General features: G+C 38.7%; 1 protein-coding gene across 2 annotated transcripts in view; it reads left to right on the forward strand.

Moving 5' to 3' along the window:
* LOC126163027 (integrin beta-PS-like) overlaps window positions 1-20,987 on the forward strand; it is a 258,145-nt gene that overhangs the window by 202,800 nt on the left and 34,358 nt on the right. For both annotated transcript variants that reach the window (XM_049919898.1, XM_049919896.1), the window contains exons 12-13: window positions 5,018-5,138; window positions 9,260-9,415. In XM_049919898.1, the coding sequence (XP_049775855.1) occupies window positions 5,018-5,138; window positions 9,260-9,415 (277 nt within the window). The remainder of the gene's footprint in view (window positions 1-5,017; window positions 5,139-9,259; window positions 9,416-20,987) is intronic.

Raw genomic sequence — 20,987 nt, forward strand, 5'->3', positions numbered from 1 at the left:
CATGCCATGTGGGAGTTTCTTTCCTGACAAACTGATACATAGGTTACTTTCAACAGTGTGGCCTGCTTTGTCTGTGAAGTGGTTACCATGGAATTTCCTTTTATTGAATTTCTTGATGTGTGGCATAGTTCGTATTTATTGCAAACTAAAGGATATGTACTTCGACAAATATATGTAGCATATGGGCAACAAACTTTCAGTAACATGTGGACAAACTGCTTCAGTGAAACAAAAGTAGATACTAGAAAAGATAATCATTTACATACACTAGAAACCTGCACAGTTACCAACATGTACAATGTATCATACGTACAATCACTGGAAACAGAAAGTTCACAGTTCTTCTTGAAATAATACTGGTTTCTGTAACATAAATAAAGGGGGTGTGGTGGCATACATGACTGTAACTTTAAAATTTGGTGTATATATAGGTCGTTTTTCATTTGAAACCCTATAATGTGTATATCAATGTAATCAGGAAAGACTATAGAATTTAATAAAGTCATAAAAAACTTTTGATTTTTCCATTATTTATAAGTACCCTGTATCCTTAATGATTCCATTATCCACATGAATGTTTTAAAAGTAGTTAAATCTGTGTATCACCAACAAGTCTTAAAATACTTGTATATCTACATGTTACAGTGGAATCTTTTAGAACAGTTTTACACGAAATTTTGTCTCGTCCATCACTTATGGGAGAACAGCTCTTCGAATCTGTTGTGATGCAGTTACAATCTTCCATCATGATGTCATGACTGGAAACATAAATGCTAGTGAACAGAGTTGTTGTTGTTGTTATTGTGGTCTTCAGTCCTGAGACTCGTTTGATGCAGCTCTCCATGCTACTCTATCCTGCGCAAGCTTCTTCATCTCCCAGTACCTGCTGCAGCCTACATCCTTCTGAATCTGCTTAGTGTATTCATCTCTTGGTCTCCATCTACGATTTTTACCCTCCACACTGCCCTCCAGTACCAAATTGGTGTGCCCTTGATGCCTCAGAACATGTCCTACCAAACGACCCCTACTTCTAGTCAAGTTGTGCCACAAACTCCTCTTCTCCCCAATTCTATACAATACCTCCTCATTAGTTATGTGATCTATCCATCTAATCTTCAGTATTCTTCTGTAGCACCACATTTCAAAAGCTTCTATTCTCTTCTTGTCTAAACTATTTATCGTCCATGTTTCACTTCCATATGTGGCAACACTCCATACAAATACTTTCAGAAACGACTTCCTGACACTTAAATAAATACTCGATGTTAAAAAATTTCTCTTCTTCAGAAATGCTTTCCTTGCCATTGCCAGTCTACATTTTATATCCTCTCTACTTCGACATTCATAAGATATTTTGCTCTCCAAATAGCAAAACTCCTTTACTACTTTAAGTGTCTCATTTCCTAATCTAATTCCCTCAGCATCACCCGATTTAGTTTGACTACATTCCATTATCCTCATTTTGCTTTTGTTGATGTTCATCTTATACCCTCCTTTCAAGACACTGTCCATTCCGTTCAACTGGTCTTCCAAGTCTTTTGCTGTCTCTGACAGAATTACAATGTCATCGGCAAACCTCAAAGTTTTTATTTCTTCTCCATGGATTTTAATACCTACTCCGAACTTTTCTTTTGCTTCCTTTACTGCTTGCTCAATATACAGATTGAATAACATCGGGGGAGAGGCTACAACCCTGTCTCACTCCCTTCCCAACCACAGCTTCCCTTTCATGTCCCTCATCTCTTATAACTGCCATCTGGTTTCTGTACAAATTGTAAATTGCCCTTCACTCCTTGTATTTTACCCCTGCCACCTTCAGAATTTGAAAGAGAGTATTCCAGTCAACATTGTCAAAAGCTTTCTGTAAGTCTACAAATGCTAGGGACATAGGTTTGCCTTTCCTTAATCTTTCTTCCAAGATATGTCGTAGGGTCATTATTGCCTCACGTGTTCCAACATTTCTATGGAATCCAAACTCATCGTCCCCGAGGTTAGTTTCTACCAGTTTTTCCATTCGTCTGTAAAGAATTCGCGTTAGTATTTTGCAGCTGTGAGTTATTAAACTGATAGTTCGGTAATTTTCACATCTGTCAACACCTGCTTTCTTTGGGATTGGAATTACTTTATTCTTCTTGACGTCTGAGGGAATTTCGCCTGTCTCATACATTTTGCTCTCCCAAGGCTGTCAGTAGTTCTAATGGAATGTTGTATACTCCTGGGGCCTTGATTCAACTTAGGTCTTTCAGTGCTCTGTCAAACTCTTCATGCAGTATCATATCTCCCTTTTCATCTTCATCTGCCTCCTCTTCCATTTCCATAATATTGTCCTCAAGAACATCGCCCCTGTATAGATCCTCTATATACTCCTTCCACCTTCCTACTTTCCCTTCTTTGCTTTGAACTGCGTTTCCATCTGAGCTCTTGATATTCATGCAAGTGGTTCTCTTTTCTCCAAAGGTCTCTTTAATTTTCCTGTAGGCAGTATCTATCTTACCCCTCGTGAGATAAGCCTCTACATCCTTACATTTGTCCTCTAGCCATCCCTGCTTAGCCATTTTGCACTTCCTGTCGATCTCATTTTTGAGACGTTTGTATTCCTTTTTGCCTGGTTCACTTACTGCATTTTTGTATTTTCTCCTTTCATCAATTAAATTCAGTATCTCTTCTGTTACCCAAGGATTTCTACTAGCCCTCATCTTTTTACCTACTTGATCCTCTGCTGCCTTCACTATTTCTTTCCTCAAAGCTACCCATTCTTCTTCTACTGTATTTCCTTCCCCCATTCCTGTCAATTGTTCCCTTATGCTCTCCCTGAAACTCTGTACAACCTCTGGTTCTTTCAGTTTATCCAGGTCCCATCTCCTTAAATTCCCACCTTTTTGCAGTTTCTTCAGTTTTAATCTACAGTTCATAACCAATATATTGTGGTCAGAGTCCACATCTGACCCTGGAAATGTCTTACAATTTAAAACCTTGTTCCTAAATCTCTGTCTTACCATTATATAATCTATCTGATACCTTTTAGTATCTCCAGGGTTCTTCCATGTATACAATCTTCTTTCATGATTCTTGAACCAAGTGTTAGCTATGATTAAGTTATGCTCTGTGCAAAATTCTACCAGGTGGCTTCCTCTTTCCTTTCTTAGCCCCAATCCATATTCACCTACTACGTTTCCTTCTCTTCCTTTCCCTACTGTCGAATTCCAGTCCCCCATGACTATTAAATTTTGGTCTCCCTTCACTACCTGAATAATTTCTTTTATTTCATCATACAACCTACTCCAGCAATACCCCTATTTGATTTTGTATTTATAACCCTGTATTCACCTGACCAAAAGTCTTGTTGCTCCTGCCACCGAACATCACTAATTCCCACTATATCTAACTTTAACCTATCCATTTCCCCTTTTAATTTTTCTAATCTACCTGCACGATTAAGGGATCTGACATTCCACGCTCCGATCTGTAGAAAGCCAGGTTTCTTTCTCTTGATAACGACGTCCTCCTGAGTAGTCCCCGCCCGGAGATCCAAATGGGGGACTACTTTACCTCCGGAATATTTTACCCAAGAGGACACCATCATCATTTAATCATACAGTAAAGCTGCATGCCCTTGGGAAAAATTACGGCTGTAGTGTCCCCTTGCTTTCAGCCATTCGCAGTACCACAACAGCAAGGCCGTTTTGGTTAGTGTTACAGGGCCAGATCAGTCAATCATCCAGACTGTTGCCCCTGCAACTACTAAAAAGGCTGCTGCCCCTCTTTAGGAACCACACGTTTGTCTGGCGTCTCAACAGGTACCCCTCCGTTGTGGTTGCACCTACGGTGCGGCTATCTGTATCGTTGAGGCACGCAAGCCTCCCCACCAACGGCAATGTCCATGGTTCATTGGGGGGGTGAACAGAGTTATGGTCTGAAATTTGCAGTTACTTAAGGAATAAATGGGCCTGAAAGTCATAAGAGTGTACTGGATTAGTGAAAATGCTAGAATTCTTTATCTTTAAGATATTTGAAATCTGCACCTCTGTGTAACAGTCTCCTTGAAATATCAAACAGCAGAAACTCCAGGTTTTAATATCAACTATATTAGGAAAAGTGTTGATTGCTACTCACCATAAAGATGACCCATTGAGTTGCAGACAGTTACAATAAAAAGATTGTTACACATTATAGCTTTCAGCCAAAGCCTTCTTCAGCAAAGAAAATACAACATGTTCTCACAAGCAAGCACACCTCATACAACATGGCTGCTACCACTGGCAGCTCTGATTTCTTATGTTCCATTGGCTTGAATATTGTTTATGTAGTCAAAGCATTGACCCTACATTTGAATTTCTGCACTTTATGATTTTGAGGTAGGTTAGTATAAAGAGCATCAATTCCTGTCATCCATAATGATTTTTTCGGGAAAAGAATGACCCATGTTTTGCATTTCAGTCAAGTCATAGCAGACATCCACACAGCACTGTTTCAGGAGTTGAGGAATGTAGGACAAATTATGCACACATATTTCTCTTCTTCAAAACATTCTGGAGAGTGTTTTGAATACTTGATTTAAAGACATTGCTCCATTATAGAAATGCAATGCCATTGACAAACCAGTGCCAAACATTCACTACTTAAAACTACCTGCTCACAGCTGACTGACTGATGAACATGTGTTGTTAGTTCAATATGCTGCCGTATTACAGCACTGATACACTTATCTGCCAGGAATGAAATCAGTTTTGGAACTTTTTGGATGGATGGTGTAGACCACTTAAGTAAACGTTGTGTAACAGTTTATTAATTTCAGAGTTGCACTAGATGTGTTACTTTGTTAGTAACAGACTAATTGTGTTTCTGTCAGTGTAAAAGAGATGCTTCAAATTTCATGTTTGTTCTCTGAAATTACATATTTTGTGTGTGTGTGTGTGTGTGTGTGTGTGTGTGTGTGTGTGTGTGTGGGAGCATGCGCATGCACGTTCAATTGAGTTGGGTACAGGATAAAATCATGAAATTTATGTTGAATTTACAGATATGTCCAGGAGGAGCCTGCAATGAACTTAAGGAATGTGTAGAGTGTGAAGCTTATACCAAAAAGGATTGTCAGAATTGCACTATTGGACTTACTGTCATTCTTCAGGACACAGTGACAGGTCTGTATTTAAAATACTGAACATTAAATCTTCTAAGGCACATGATGAATCTAAATACAGATTTTTAATCTGAAAACAAAATATTCTGTTAATGATCGCTTGCATTTCTATGACAACTGCTGTTTTTCCATGAACACTGATGTAACAAAAGGTGTGATTTTTCAAAAACAATCTTTTCTAATTTTCCCACTGTATAGTAATATATGCTGAGTTCCTTCAGTTGCAACTGGTAATGTTTAATCAACAATGGCATACATATGAACTGATTACTGTGGAGCTCAAATTCTGCAAATCTGTAGTGTACAGTGCACTCCTAAATTACCTCAGCTGTAACATCATAAACATTCTGTTCTGCTGTACAGAGTCTGCAAGCCTGCAGTAGTACCAGTCATGACCATTGTATAAAGCTGTTACAGCATCCAGTGTTTGGTCCCTATGTAGCATACTGAGTCACCATTAATTCCTCTGAACACAATAAATAATTGAAGTATTTTAGTCACTGTATCTTATTGTGCACATAATTGCAAAAATAAGTATTCCATCAAATTCATGTGCACGTCCTTGTAAAGAGTTTCCCATAGAATATTATGACAAAATACAATAAACGTAAATATAATTTATTTATCACAAAACATACAATGTTCAGATAGTCAGACTTGTCATATACAAGACACCGATAGTTGAAAAGAGGAACATAAATACCTTTTTAAACAGAAAATTAAATAAACTAAAATAAAATGAAAAAGAATGAGAAGTTTGATACTAGTTTTTGAGCATTACTGTAGTACCATTTGTGGGAATAATTTGTTATACTGGAGCAAGTTTACAGTACAACAAAACAGAAAGTCCTTTTTTGTGTACACTGCAAAGTTCTACATGTTTTTCAAGTTCATTGTACTGCAACAAATGCAATACCATTTTAAATGCTAATCTAAAAAATTTTTTTTGTTCAAATTGTCTCCCATAAATTCTTCTGTGGAATAGGAGCAGCTAACTACTAAAAGATTGTACGGCCATCATTTCAGTGAGCTAAGTTTCATGTTAATTATATTCCTTGCCTTTAGCTTATTATAAATCTTTATAGTTTTGTAGTAAACAAGGTGTTCCATTGTTTCTATTTTGAGCTTCTAGGTGTTTTAGATGGGACTTAGTAAATAAAATATTGATAATGATTTCATCTCCACGAATGTACTGTTTGGATATAAAATAAGTGTGAAGATCAGATCACTTTCAAATCTTCCACTTTGTGATACATACACAAATGTATAGCGGGTACTGTCACAGTCTCTGTTGTAATTATGACATCACATACGACTTTCATCCAGCTACAACAATGACTGTGAGAAACTGGTATGTTTTGAACTAGAAGGATTATCTGTGGTACTCCATGGATGCACCACTTGCTCAATTTTGAGAACATCCTTTGTCATTTAGGAGACAACCCAAAGACAACTACTAGAGACACTGCCCATGGGGTTCCTGTAGGACACACGGTCAGAGCTCATTGTCTCCGCTGTGTGCATACCAACAAGTGGGAGATTTGAGAATAATACAATCTTCAAATTTATTTTGCATCAAAATGGTAGATTTCTGAATGGCAGTTTCTTATCAAAACTTTACCTACTAAGTGTCCTCTACAACCCATAGATCCCTATATTAGAATTTGTGAAACACTCAGTGTAGTGTCTGTTGTGTTGGAAGTTTGAAATTCTTTCATGACAAGTGCTATAATTAGACTTTAAAATTGTAATTGGAAAATATATAGTGGTTGTTTTAGATGAAAATCAAAATCTCTCTGTAATTCTTCAGGCTTTCTCAGCGAGGTATTGGCATGTTGAAACATGTTGAACAATCAGGTTTCTGCCGGCTACCATATTTACTCGAACCTAAGCCGCACTCGAATCTAAGCCGCACCTGAAAAATGAGACTCGAAATAAAGGAAAAAAAGATTTCCTGAATCTAAGCCGCACCTGAAATTTGAGACTTGAAATTCAATGGGAGAGAAAAGTTTTAGGCCGCACCTCCAAATCGAAACAAAGGTGGTCCATTGTAATATGAGACACAATTTAGGTCGAATGAATGACGATACAGCTACAGTAGTTTGGTTCGAGTCGTAAGCTTAGCAGTTAAGCTTTACCAGGTAGCCATAGCTATGCGTCAGCCGCTCCGTCCGTATTTATACGGGTACCCCTCCTTTTTCACGTGCTTCGTCTGGTTTGAATCGATTGCTTATTTTGCTTTGATCTGATAAGTGACGTTCTCTTTGTTATAGGTGTTTACGTCACTCTAAGTTGAAAATGCATCACTGTACTGTGTCATGCATTGTTTGTCGCATTCTGATAGTGCGTGTTTATGGCCTGTCTCCGCTCATGGCATGGCTTGCTTTTGTGCGTGCTAGCGCCGCTTACAACTAAAAAGAGGCGAATCGTCTCATTAGAGAAGCAATGTCAAGAGACTGCTATTTGTTGTTACTTACACTGCTGCTTTCTTTGAGAATGATCAACAAGAACCAAATAATAGGCTGCGTATGATAGAATACGTTCTGAACGAGAGTTAGGCGAAAATTTTTCTCCATTTGAAAATCTTTGCAGCCGCTTCTTTAGTACATCAAATTCTGCACAGAAATTAGTCATCTTAGATTTAAAAATCTAGTCAGTTGCCGTACTTCATTTCTGACTGTATCACTATTAGGCATAAGAATAATACGAATATCAACATGACACGATAAGTATATTCTTCCACATTTGCTGTTGTCTCACTCTAGTTTCGTAGTTTATTAGGCAGACAGGATTTAAATGAGATAGCAACAAACACGGAAGAATACATGGCAAAATGTTCTGTTACCATGATGCGCCACGTCAGGCATTCTATCCAAGGATTATGACTGCCAGGAGAGGCTGCAGTGTCATTTTCAGGCTGCTGGTGTTCAAGTTCCACTTGAGACTCGGTAGAATATCCTCAGGTATTGGGCCTGTTCTTCGAGATACCATTTCACTTGTCCTTCATTGCATGTACTGGGCTATTTTCTCTGACTCCATCTTCATACTTGGGTTTTCTGGGGTCTTGATATTGCCTGTATTGCATCTTCAAAATATCAAGACCTGGGTTCTATGTGGAACTGGAACCCAGTGCAAGTTGCAAAGGCAATCAATTTGATCTAAGAAAAATATACGTTCCGTTTTGTGTGTGTGTGTGTGTGTGTGTGTGTGTGTGTGTGTGTGTGTTACAGGTATTTGATGGCAAGGATATCAGCACCCTTTCAAATATGTGGATAAAATGGCTAAAAATGTTATTATAAATAAGGGGTCACATTACTGCAGATGCCAATGTCTCTCTGTCTGTCATCCAAAGCTTGTGGACATGATACAGGCCAACTACTGCCAGACCATTGCAAGACAATCTCAGAAGGGCCACTGGAGCTACTGTGTCTGGTCAGACTGTAAGGAACAGGTTTACAAGAAAGGACCTTACAATTCAGTTGTTTTTATGTAAATGGAAGAAGATGTAATGATGTTTTGTTGTGTACTTAATTTCTGAAAGATAAAGATATAATTTGCTAACATAGACAGCCCTCAATTATTGCCCAAAGTCATATTGAGCAGCATATTTTTTGTTTGAAAAGTACCATCATAAATCAAGTAAATACATAGTTTCCAGTAGCATCTAAACAACAGGTAGAAAATGCAACTGAGGAGACAGTCACTTTTTCCCAAAGTAGCAGCTTTCTTACTAATTTACTCAATAAAAGTTAGATGGTATAAGCATGAACAGTGTTAAGGAATATTGTGATAGTTTACTGTTAGTGATGCATACAGATTAAGTTTCTATGATATTCTTGACTGTTGTTAATGTATAGCCAGACTCATTCCACATCCCTGAAGGCTGTCCTCCTGGATGAGATCTACAGAAAATGATAAATGAATAAATATTGGTTTTTATATTCTGGTTTTCTCTAGTGATCATAGTAAAACATTTACACATTTTATTAAGACCCAAAATATTTCACATTTGCAGCAACATATAAAAATGATGGTACCAATGTACTTTTCAATATTTTATACATGTTAAAAAGTTTTATGTTCAGATGGAATTTCATCAATGACTGATCATTCCACTTTCAGAAGACTCTGTTCAAAATGAAGAAAACACTGGATTTTGCCGCTTCCCTGATGAAAATGACTGTACCTTTTCTTTCGTATACAGAAAAGTAAAAGGTGCAAATATGTATGATGTGATCGCAGAAAAGGAGAAACGATGCAGCAATGTAAACATTTTAGGTTTGTATTGAACTTTATGCAGCATCTCATTTCTTTCCACAATTTATAGCAGTATGTATTTTCTGCAGAGGTATTATAATTCCTGTAATGGTTGAGCTAATTCTACACACTTCTTTTATCTGTATATATCTTCTAATTCTGATTTACTCAAGGTATTGAGCTATCTTTTATTGTATTAACCATCGAGCAGGTTTACAGTTTTTTATAACACAAGCAGCCATATGGCTTACTCTGTACAGCATAAAGCTGAAATACTAAACACCTTTTTCCAAAGCTGTTTCACAGAGGAAGACCGCACTGCAGTTCCTTCTCTAAATCCTCGCACAAACGAAAAAATGGCTGACATCGAAATAAGTGTCCAAGGAATAGAAAAGCAACTGGAATCACTCAACAGAGGAAAGTCCACTGGACCTGATGGGATACCAATTCGATTCTACACAGAGTACGCGAAAGAACTTGCCCCCCTTCCAACAGCCATGTACCACAAGTCTCTAGAGGAACGGAAGGTTCCAAATGATTGGAAAAGAGCACAGGTAGTCCCAGTCTTCAAGAAGGGTCATCGAGCAGATGCGCAAAACTATAGACCTATATCTCTGACGTCGATCTGTTGTAGAATTTTAGAACATGTTTTTTGCTCAAGTATCATGTCATTTTTGGAAACCCAGAATCTACTATGTAGGAATCAACAATGATTCCGGAAACAGTGATCGTGTGAGACCCAACTCGCTTTATTTGTTCATGAGACCCAGAAAATATTAGATACAGGCTCCCAGGTAGATGCTGTTTTCCTTGACTTCCGGAAGGCGTTCGATACAGTTCCGCACTGTCGCCTGATAAACAAAGTAAGAGCCTACGGAATATCAGACCAGCTGTGTGGCTGGATTGAAGAGTTTTTAGCAAACAGAACACAGCATGTTGTTATCAATGGAGAGACGTCTACAGATGTTAAAGTAACCTCTGGCGTGCCACAGGGGAGTGTTATGGAACCATTGCTTTTCACAATATATATAAATGACCTAGTAGATAGTGTCGGAAGTTCCATGCAGCTTTTCGTGGATGATGCTGTAATATACAGAGACGTTGCAGCATTAGAAAATTGTAGCGAAATGCAGGAAGATCTGCAGCGGATAGGCACTTGGTGCAGGGAGCGGCAACTGACCCTTAATATAGACAAATGTAATGTATTGCAAATACATAGAAAGAAGGATCCTTTATTGTATGATTATATGATAGCAGAACAAACACTGGTAGCAGTTACTTCTGTAAAATATCTGGGAGTATGCATGCGGAACGATTTGAAGTGGAATGATCATATAAAATTAATTGTTGGTAAGGCGGGTACCAGGTTGAGATTCATTGGGAGAGTCCTTAGAAAATGTAGTCCATCAACAAAGGAGGTGGCTTACAAAACACTCGTTCGACCTGTACTTGAGTATTGCGCATCAGTGTGGGATCCGTACCAGATTGGGTTGACGGAGGTGATAGAGAAGATCCAAAGAAGAGCGGCGCGTTTCGTCACAGGGTTATTTGGTAACCGTGATAGTGTTACGGAGATGTTTAACAAACTCAAGTGTCAGACTCTGCAAGAGAGGCGCTCTGCATCGCGGTGTAGCTTGCTCGCCAGGTTTTGAGAGGGTGCATTTCTGGATGAGGTATCGAATATATTGCTTCCCCCTACTTATACCTCCTGAGGAGATCACGAATGTAAAATTAGAGAGATTAGAGTGCGCACGGAGGCTTTCAGACAGTCGTTCTTCCCGCGAACCATACGCGACTGGAACAGGAAAGGGAGGTAATGACAGTGGCATGTAAAGTGCCCTCCGCCACACACCGTTGGGTGGCTTGCGGAATATAAATGTAGATGTAGATGTAGATCTAAAGGATAGCTGTCTTTATTATTACCAAGGTGAAAATGTATGAGCAGAATCACAGTTTAATTAACAATGATAAAATAAACTTACATTATATGAGCTGAATCACTGTTTCATTAAACAATAATAAAATAAACATTCATTATATGACTCTGTTGCTGAATACAAGTGTTTGTTGTTGTTGTTGTTGTTGTTGTGGAGATGGTGTTCAGTCTGAAGACTGGTTTGATGCAGCTATCCAAGCTTCACTATTCCATTCAAGTCTCTTCATCTCTGAACAACCACTGCAACTTACATTCTTCAGAATCTCCTTTCTGTTTTCATTTCTTGGCCTCTCTCTATGATTTTTACCGTACACACTTTCCTCCAGTAATAATTTGGTGATTCCTTGATATCTCAGAATGTATCCTATCAACTAATTCCTTCTACTAGTCAGTTGTGCCAACAATTTTTTTTTCCCAATTCTATTCAGTATCTCCTCATTAGTTATGTGATATACCCATCTAATCTTCAGAATTGTTCTGTAACACCATATTTCAAAAGCTTCTATTCCCTTCTTGTTTAAACTGTTTACCACCCATGTTTCACTTTCATACATGCCTAAAATACTTTCAGAAAATACTTCCTAACACTTAAATATACAGGGTGTACGTAAAGTCCGGGAACACTTTCAATTATTTATTGCACAAGAACTAAACAATGTACAGATATCATACATATTGCATTTTGAAGAGAAACTCTGAAAGCTTTTTTTTTTTTTTTTTTTTTTTACAAACATTCAATATGCGAACCACGAGTGACCTGGCTCGATTTCTTGCCATACCCATTCCAGGATGGCATCATCAACTGTGGCAGTCACTTCCCGTATCCTCTCCCAAAAGCTCTGCTACATCGTGTGGTAGAGGCAGTATGTAAACCAGAACTTTACTGTCTCCTTGTTGGTGGCTTCTTACCATACTTGATTCTAAACATCCGATGAACAGCTGTAGCACACTTGTTTTTGTCAAACTCCAACACACAGAAAGCTCGCTCCGCACCTGAACTCGCCATAGTCCATTAAATTTTGAGCATGGAGCCACACAAATAAAACTTCCTCCACTGATATTTCAGCTGTGTATCATCCGGCCATCCTCAGAGTGAGTCACAAGACTGACTACAAGATGCCAAGTGCAGCCTTATATGCTCCACCAGGGCATGTAGGTCACATATGCTGGTCGACGGCAAAGGAATATGCTTACACATGCGCCACCTGTGGCAAAGGCATACAGACATTCGATTCGCTTATCGATGTATGATCGTCGGCAGTGATACCATGATGACTTCTCTGCAGTTTAATTACCCCAAGAGCTGGATTCCATGCTTTGTCCAAATTAAAACCATTATCTCTATTTATTAAATTAGTAGCTAATCTAATTTCTATTGCTTCCTTGAAGACAGATTCCCAAAAGGAAGAAGTGGATGTTAAAATCTTCACATCACTGTTATTCATGGAATGCCCTGTATCAATACAATGTTTGGCCACAGCTGACTTGTCTGACTGTAATAAGCATGTGCATCTTCGATGCTCCACACATCTCTCATGAACAGTGCATGTTGTTTGACCTATGTACGACTTCTCACAATTTCCGCAAGGAATCTGACACGCACCCACTTTACAAAGCTGTAAATCGTCCTTCACAGAGCTGAGTAAAGCTGCAATCTTCGTGGGGGACCGGAAGGTCACCTTAACACAGTGTTCCTCAAGAATACGGTCTATCTTTGAGGAGAAAGCACCCACATAGGGAAAAAATGCACTGCATCTGAAGGAATTAGTATCTTCTTCCCCATCACATACCTGCATTCTAGGTTTTGCATGCTCTGCGGAGAAAATCCATTCAATTTAAAAATGCTCGTGAGATATGCAAGCTCCTCTTGCAAATTATCTTTATTGGATATACAGTGTGTCCTATGCACTAAAGTCTTAAGGACACCTACGGTCTGTGAATGGTGATGGTAGCTACTGGCATGTAGATATAGATTTGTGTGTGTTGGTTTCCGATTATGGCATGTCCTAATGTGCCATCAACTTTACGGCAAACAACAACATCCAAAAAGGGGAGGCAGCCATCTTTTTCTATTTTTGTAGTAAATTTGATAGTAGTATGGATAGAGTTCAAATTCTCAAGAAATCGATGTAATTCATCCATCCCGTGCGGCCATACCACAAATGTGTTGTCCACGTACCTCCAGAAGATCCTTGGTTTAAAACTTGCTGAATCCAGTGGCTTGTCCTCGAAGTCTTCCATGAATAAATTAGCTACCAGAGGGGAGAGGGGACTTCTCACAGTAAATTTTATTTGCGTGGCTGCATTCCCGAAATTTAATGAACTGTTCATTATGCTATGAGAAGTTGAAAATTCACATGAACTCGCCATGTTTGTGACTATTGGCAAATTAGCAAACTACACTGTGGTGGTATACATGAAAAAAACTGTCAGGGTTTCTCTTCAGAATGACATATGTATGATATCTGTACAATGTTTGGCTCTTGTGCAATAAATAATTGAGAGTGTTCCCAGACTTTATGTACACCCTGTATATTCACTGTTCACAGATTTCTCTTCTTCAAAAATGGGTTTCTTGCCAATGCCAGCCTACACTTTATGTCCTCTCTACCCCGACCAAATAGCAAAAATCGTCTACTATAAGGATGGTTTGAAAAATTATCGAATTCACCACGAGAGGTCAGTGCTAGCGCAGTGACTTGTTCACGTGATATTCATTGGACTGTTGCTGTAAACACATGCCATCTCAGTGCTCTTGGAAGAGAGGTGTGGTGGTGACGTGGCTCTATTGTTGTTCCTGCATAGTGGTTTGTGAAGATGGAAAAAATCGAGATTTGAGCTGTGATTAAATACTTCTTAAAGAAAGGTATGAAAGCAAAGGACATTCACCCCAATTTCCAGAATACACTGGGATCTTTGCTCCTTCATATTAAACTGTTGCCAAGTGGACAAATGAGTTTAAATTTGTTCAGGAGAGCTTAGATGATGATCAACGCAGTGGTCGGCCAAGATGTGTCACTACTCCAGAAATCATTGCAAAAGTGCACAAAATGGTCATGGAGGATTGCCGATTGAAAGTGCATGAAATTGCTCACACTTTCCAGATATCATCTGAAAAGGTATATCATATTTTAACTGAAGAATTAGAAATGAAAAAATTATCTGTAAGATGGGTGCCACAACTCTTGACACGCGCCCGCACAAGTGCTGTCGTCATGGCAAAATTACACGAAGGTATGAATTGTTGCCCCACCCACCTTATTCACCTGATATGGCTCTGTCAGACTTTCCATATCTTCCCAAAACTGAAATTTTTTATTTGTGGACGAAGATTCACTTCAAATGAAGAACTGATAGCTGGAGTTGACAACTTGCAGACCTGGAGGAAACTCATTTTCGAGATGGGTTCAAGGCACTGGAACATCATTGGACCAAGTGCATTAATCTACAAGGAGGAAAACGTTTCAGTGATATAAGCACTTTTTTTCTATTCGGTTCTGAGAACTTTTAAAACCACCCTCATACTTTAAGTGTCTTGTTTCCTAATCTAATTCTCTCAGCATCACCTGATTTAAGTTGATTACATTCCATAATCCTTGTTTTGCTTTTAGTTGATGTTCATCTTATAACCATTTTTCAAGACAATGTCCATTCTGTTAACTACTCTTCCAAGTCATTTGCTTTCTCTGACAGAATTACAATGTCACTGGCAAACCTCAAAGTTTTTGTATCTTCTCCCTGAACTTTAATTCCTTCACCAAATTTTTTGCTTTCTTTATTGCTTGCTCAATGTACAGAATGAATAACATTGGGGATAAGCTGTAACCCTGTCTCACTCCCTTCTCAATCACTGCTTCTTTTTCGTGCCCCTCAACTTTTATAACTGCTGTCTGGTTTCTCTACAAGTTGGAAAGAACCTTTTGTTTCCTGTTTTTTACCCCTGCTACCTTCAGAATTCAAAAGAGAGCATTCCATTCAACTGAGTCAAAAGCTTTCTGTAAATCTACAAATGCTATAAATGTAGGTTTGCCTTTCCTCAACTTATCTTCTAAGATAAGTCATAGGGTCAGTATAACCTCATGTGTGCCCACATTTCTCCAGAATCCAAACTGTTCTTCCATGAGGTTGGCTTCTACAAGTTTTTCCATTCTTCTCTAAAGAATTTGTTTAAGTATTTTGCAATCATAACTTATTAAACTGATAATTCAGTAATATTCACACCTTTCAGCACCTGGTGTCTTTGGAAAGGTCTTACACACCAGATGGAAGAGTTTTGTCATGGCTGGCTCTTCCAAGGCTATCAAAAATTCTGATGGAATGTTGTTTACTCTCAGGGTCTTGTTTCGGCGTAGATTTTTCAGTGCTCTGACAGCTACTTCTTGCAGTATTGTGTCTCCTCTTCATCTACATCCTCTTCATTTCTGTAATATTGCCTGCAAGTTCATCTCCCTTGTATAGACCCTCTATATACTCCTTCCACCTTTTAGCTTTCCTTTCTTTGCTTAGGACTGGTTTTCCATCTGAACTCTTGATATTCATGCAGCTGCTTCTCTTTGCACTGAAGGCCTCTTTAATTTTCCTATGAACAGTATCAATCTTTCCCCTAGTGATATATGCTTCTGTATCCTTACATTTGTCCTCTAGTTATTCCTGCTTAGCCATTTTGCATTTTCTGTCAATCTCATTTCTTAGATTTTTGTGGTCACTTTCACCCCTGCTTCATTTTCTGCATTTTTATATTTTCTTATTTTGTCATTTAAATTGAATATCTCCTGTGTTATCCAAGGTTTCTTCTAGGCCTCTTTTTTGCCTATTTGATCCTCAGCTGCCTTCACTATTTCATATCTTAAAGCTATCCATTTGTCTTCTACTGTATTCCTTTCCCCTGTTCTAGTCAGTCATTGCCCAATGCTCCCTCTGAAAGTAACAACAACCTGTGGTTCTTTCAGCTTATCCAGATCCCATATCCTTAATTTCTTACCTTTTTGCAAGATCTTTAGCTTTGATCTACAGTTCATAACCAGTAAATTGTCATTAGAGTCCACATCTACTCCTGGAAATGTCTTACAATTTAAAATCTGGTTCCAAAATTTCTGTCTTACAATTACATAATCAGTCCGAAACCTTCCGGTGTCTCTAGGTCTCTTCCATGTATATGACCTTCCTTCATGATTATTAAACCACGTGTTAGTGATTAAATTATAGTCTGTGCAAAATTCCACCAGAAGGTTTCCTCTTTCATTCCTTTAATCCAGTTCATATCCACCTACAATTTTTCCTTACCTTCCTTTTCCTACTATCAAATTTTAGTCCCCTGTCACAATTAAATTTTCATATCCCTTAACTATCTGCATAATTACTTTTATCTCATCATACATTTCTTCAATCTCTTCATCATCTGTAGAGTTAGTTGGCATATAAACTTGTACTACTGTGCAGCATGTGGGCTTTGTGTTTATCTTGGCTATGCTGTTCATAGTAGCTATGCTGTTCATAGTAGTTCACCCGCATTCCTATTTTCTTATTCACTATTAAACCTACTCCTGCATTATCCTTATTTGATTTTGTATTTATAACCCTGAATTCAGCTGATCAGAAGTCCTGTTCTGCTGCCATTCACCTTCACTAGTTCCCACTATATCTAACTTCAGCCTATCCATTTCTCTTTTTAAATTTTCTAACTTACCTGTCTGATTAAGGGCCCACAATCCATGATCCAATATGTAGGATGCCGGTTTCTTTTTCCTGATGATGATGATGATGATGATGATGATGATGATGATGTCCTCACGAGTAGTCCTCACCTGGAGATTCAAGTGGGGGACTATCTCACCTCCAGAATATTTTACCCAAGAGGATGCCATCATCTTTAAACCATACAGTGGAGCTTCATTCCCTCGGGGAAAGTTACAGATGTAGTGCCCCCTTGCTTTCAGCTGTTTGCAGTACCAATAACAAGTGATATCCCACAGTAATTACTCACTGGAAGCACTAAGCAGTGAAGTTGCAGCAGATCCCAGCCAGCCAATTATTCGACCGATAATTATCTTGTAGACAACTGCCTCATTATAGGACTGCACTGCTAGCTCAGAATCTGTGTTGTTTTCTTGCATGGATCATAAATTTCTTCTTTCCTGTCTCACTGCTCACTTGGATGTATGACAGCACAACTTACCACAGTGTTAGCTGAAGCAGTAATGAAGGAATTGCTGTGGACTCACAATCGTAAAACAACAATGGAATAGTACAATACAATGTTATTTGTGGGTGGCACACTTTATTTTTATAGGTATCCCTGCTTGAGAGTTTGTCTAATTAGATTATTAAATTAAGTGAAATTGAAGGTTTCACTTCAAAATCAGAGCTGATTTTAGGTTAGAGTAGGGAATGAAAATATCATTTAAACTGTTTTAGAATATTTAGTGAGACTGTATCTAAACAGATGTAATAAATAACAAAAGTTTGGATGTAGAGAATATACAAAACAAATAGATTCCAGACTACCAGCCATGCAGACTCAAAAATATCCTCTTCCCATGTCTGGATGTGAATTTTGGGAAAAAATTTGGAATTGTAAAGAACATACCATCCAAGATCAGAAGAAACAAATGGACATGAAATGAAAATACTTACATACCACTAGAAAACAAAGATATGGGCACCACTAGTTTGGTAGTGACATGCTTCAGTAATAAAAATAAAATGTTTGCAAAATAAGTGTACTGTCACTGTAAAAATAATGAATATTACAACTAAAAGTTTCTTCACAATAGAGGTCATTAGAGATGGAACACAAGAGAAATTCTTTAATACAATAAGAGGACTTATTAGTAACATATTCCTCTGAAACCACCTTAGAACAGCCTCCATTTATCTCCTCATATACGTCGGTAATTTGTTAAAATTTATCCCTGTCTGATAGTGACTGTTGCCTGTGCCTCTCCTACTACTATAAATATTTACATCTTTGCTCAAACTGCTGTATTGCTTGTATCTTAAAATTAGCTGTATAGTTGTAGAAATGGATAGTGTAGGGCATGTACATAATTTCTTACTCTTGAACATGACTTTACGTGACTCATTATACCAGAAATTGCACATTCCCAATTGCATTTATTTGTAAGTTAATAGCACTCTTAATATGATTGGATGCAGCACGCCTCCATACTTGAGTTCCATATGAATTGTATGAAGAAAGACTGTTTCATCATCAAATTCTGTTTCTGCACAATCATCAGGTACAACATTCCACTGCAGTTTATGATTTAGTGGAAAATATATTTGACTTGTTTTGCTATAATTTAAGTTTAAGAAATTACTTTTCAAATAATATCTCAAGCCATGTAAGTCACTAGAACAATTCAGCAACAGATCATTTTCATTTTGTCCCAGGCTAACAGCTGTTGTGTCATGTTTGTAGTTAAATATCTTGCTACTGTGCAGTGTGAGTAGATCATTAATATATAATATTAACAACAAGGTCCCAAAACCAAGCTTTTAAGGCACAACCCACTTCACTGTAGCTAGACTACTTAATAATACTAGCTTTTCTGTGTTCTGTATGTGTCACCTGATACCTGTCTTGTAAGTATGGTTGTAGAAGACATTTAGCTATTCATCTGAGACCATAAGTTTCTGTCTTTTTAAGTAGCATCTCATGAGTGAGTGCATTAAATCCATCTGATAAATAGGAATAAACATGTCACCCTTTGAAACTTCCCTTTCTTTGTCATCTAATTTCATTATTGTTGTATGTGCTAGATCACATATGGCAGATAAAGTTGAGCAACATTTTCTAAAACCATGTCATTTTTCTTGTAACATGGTTTCTTTGACAAGCTCAGTGTAATAATTTTTAGAATATAGTACTTAGATTGAAATTAAACTAATTGGTTGGTAGTTTTCAATTTTGTCAGTGTGCACTGGCTTGACTGCTTTATTTAAACTTTTATTTAATGGAAGAACTAGAATAGGCACATGGGAACATCTACATCTATTTAAAATGACCGAGGAAATTTTATTTGTTTTTGTCTCTATTTTAGGTGTTTCTGTTTCATGCATATACAATGAGTTTTGTATCTGATTGGGAGTTCTGTAATTATCAGGATGAGGGTTCATACCAAAGCCTCCTGAATTAATGAAATAAAAATCAATCCCAGAGGGCTATGAGATGTCAAATGGCTGCTGTGTCATCCATTGCCACTGATATCATCTGGATGCAGTATAGGGGGGATGTCACATGGGGTCAGCACACTGATTACCCAACTATTACTTGGCATCACAAGGCTGACTGGGAATTAATAAAATGGTTATTAAATGTGTTAATGGTTATACAAGTATCTTTAACATTAATACTCTCATTCTTTGTTGGATGTTGTTAATGCTAGTCTTTGAGTGGTAGACAGACATGTTGAAAAAAGACTGCTTCACATTATCAGCCTTCAGACTAAGTCTTTCATCACACACACACACACACACACACACACACACACACACACACAGCCACTGTCACCTCCCCGAACTAAGGCCTGACTGTGACTGCAGCTGAGTTGGTTAGCAATGTTTCCTGGGGTGGGCAGCAGAGGTGCTGAGGAAATGTGAGCTGAGGAAGGGGAGGAATAGTGGAGAAATGCTTAGTGCTGCCAATGGGAGCATGTAGGAATGTTGGAGAGACAGGACAGCTGGCTGATAGGGGTAGGTGCAACATTAAGTGGCTGGGGGGGGGGGGGGGGGAGGAAGGGTTGGATAAGAGAGAAATAGATAAAGGAAAAGCACTGTGGGGGAACAGGGAAGGGGATAGGCGGGTGAAGAAGGTTAAGGCCAATGAGGTTACGGGAATGTAAGGAGAGTTCCCATCTGCACAATTCAGAAAAATTGGTGTTGGTGGGATGAATTCAGATGGCACAGGGTGTGAAGCAGTCATTGTGTTGGGCAGCATGATCAGCAACTGGGTGGTCCAATAGCCTCTTGGCCACAATCTGACAGTGGCCATTCATGCAGACTGATTTGTTAGTGGTCACACTCATGCAGAATGCAGCACAGTGGTTTGCAGCTAAGTTGGTAGACACCATGGTCACTTTCACAGGTGGCTCTCCATTGATGGGGTAGGAGATGCCTGTGACAGGAGTGGAGGGGAGGGGGGGGGGCTGGATAAGAGAGAAACAGAGAAAGGAAAAGCACTGTGCAGGTATGCTGGTGGGATAGGAGACATGTATGACTGGAGGGGGAACAAGGAAGGGGACAGGCAGGTGAAGTGGTCTAGCAAAGGTTAAGGCCAAGGAGGTATGGGAATGTAAGGAGAGTTCCCATCTGCACAGTTCAGAAAAATGGGTGTTGGTGGGATGAATTCAGATGGCACAGGGTGTGAAGCAGTCATTGTGTTGGGCAGTATGCTCACCAACTGGGTGGTCCAATTGTCTCTTGGCCACAGTCTGACAGTGGCCATACATGCAGACTGATTTGTTAGTGGTCACACTCATGCAGAATGCAGCACAGTGGTTTGCAGCTAATTTGGTAGACACCATGGTCACTTTCACATGCATTGACGGGGTAGGAGATGTCTGGACTGAAGCAGTTGGTAGCAGGACAGTGTGTGGGACAAGTCTTGTATCCACAGTAGGTCTGTTGAAGGGATCTGAGTGATGGGGCAAGGGGTAG

Source organism: Schistocerca cancellata, chromosome 2 (genome assembly GCF_023864275.1).
Source record: "Schistocerca cancellata isolate TAMUIC-IGC-003103 chromosome 2, iqSchCanc2.1, whole genome shotgun sequence".
In the NCBI taxonomy this organism is placed as follows: domain Eukaryota; kingdom Metazoa; phylum Arthropoda; class Insecta; order Orthoptera; family Acrididae; genus Schistocerca; species Schistocerca cancellata.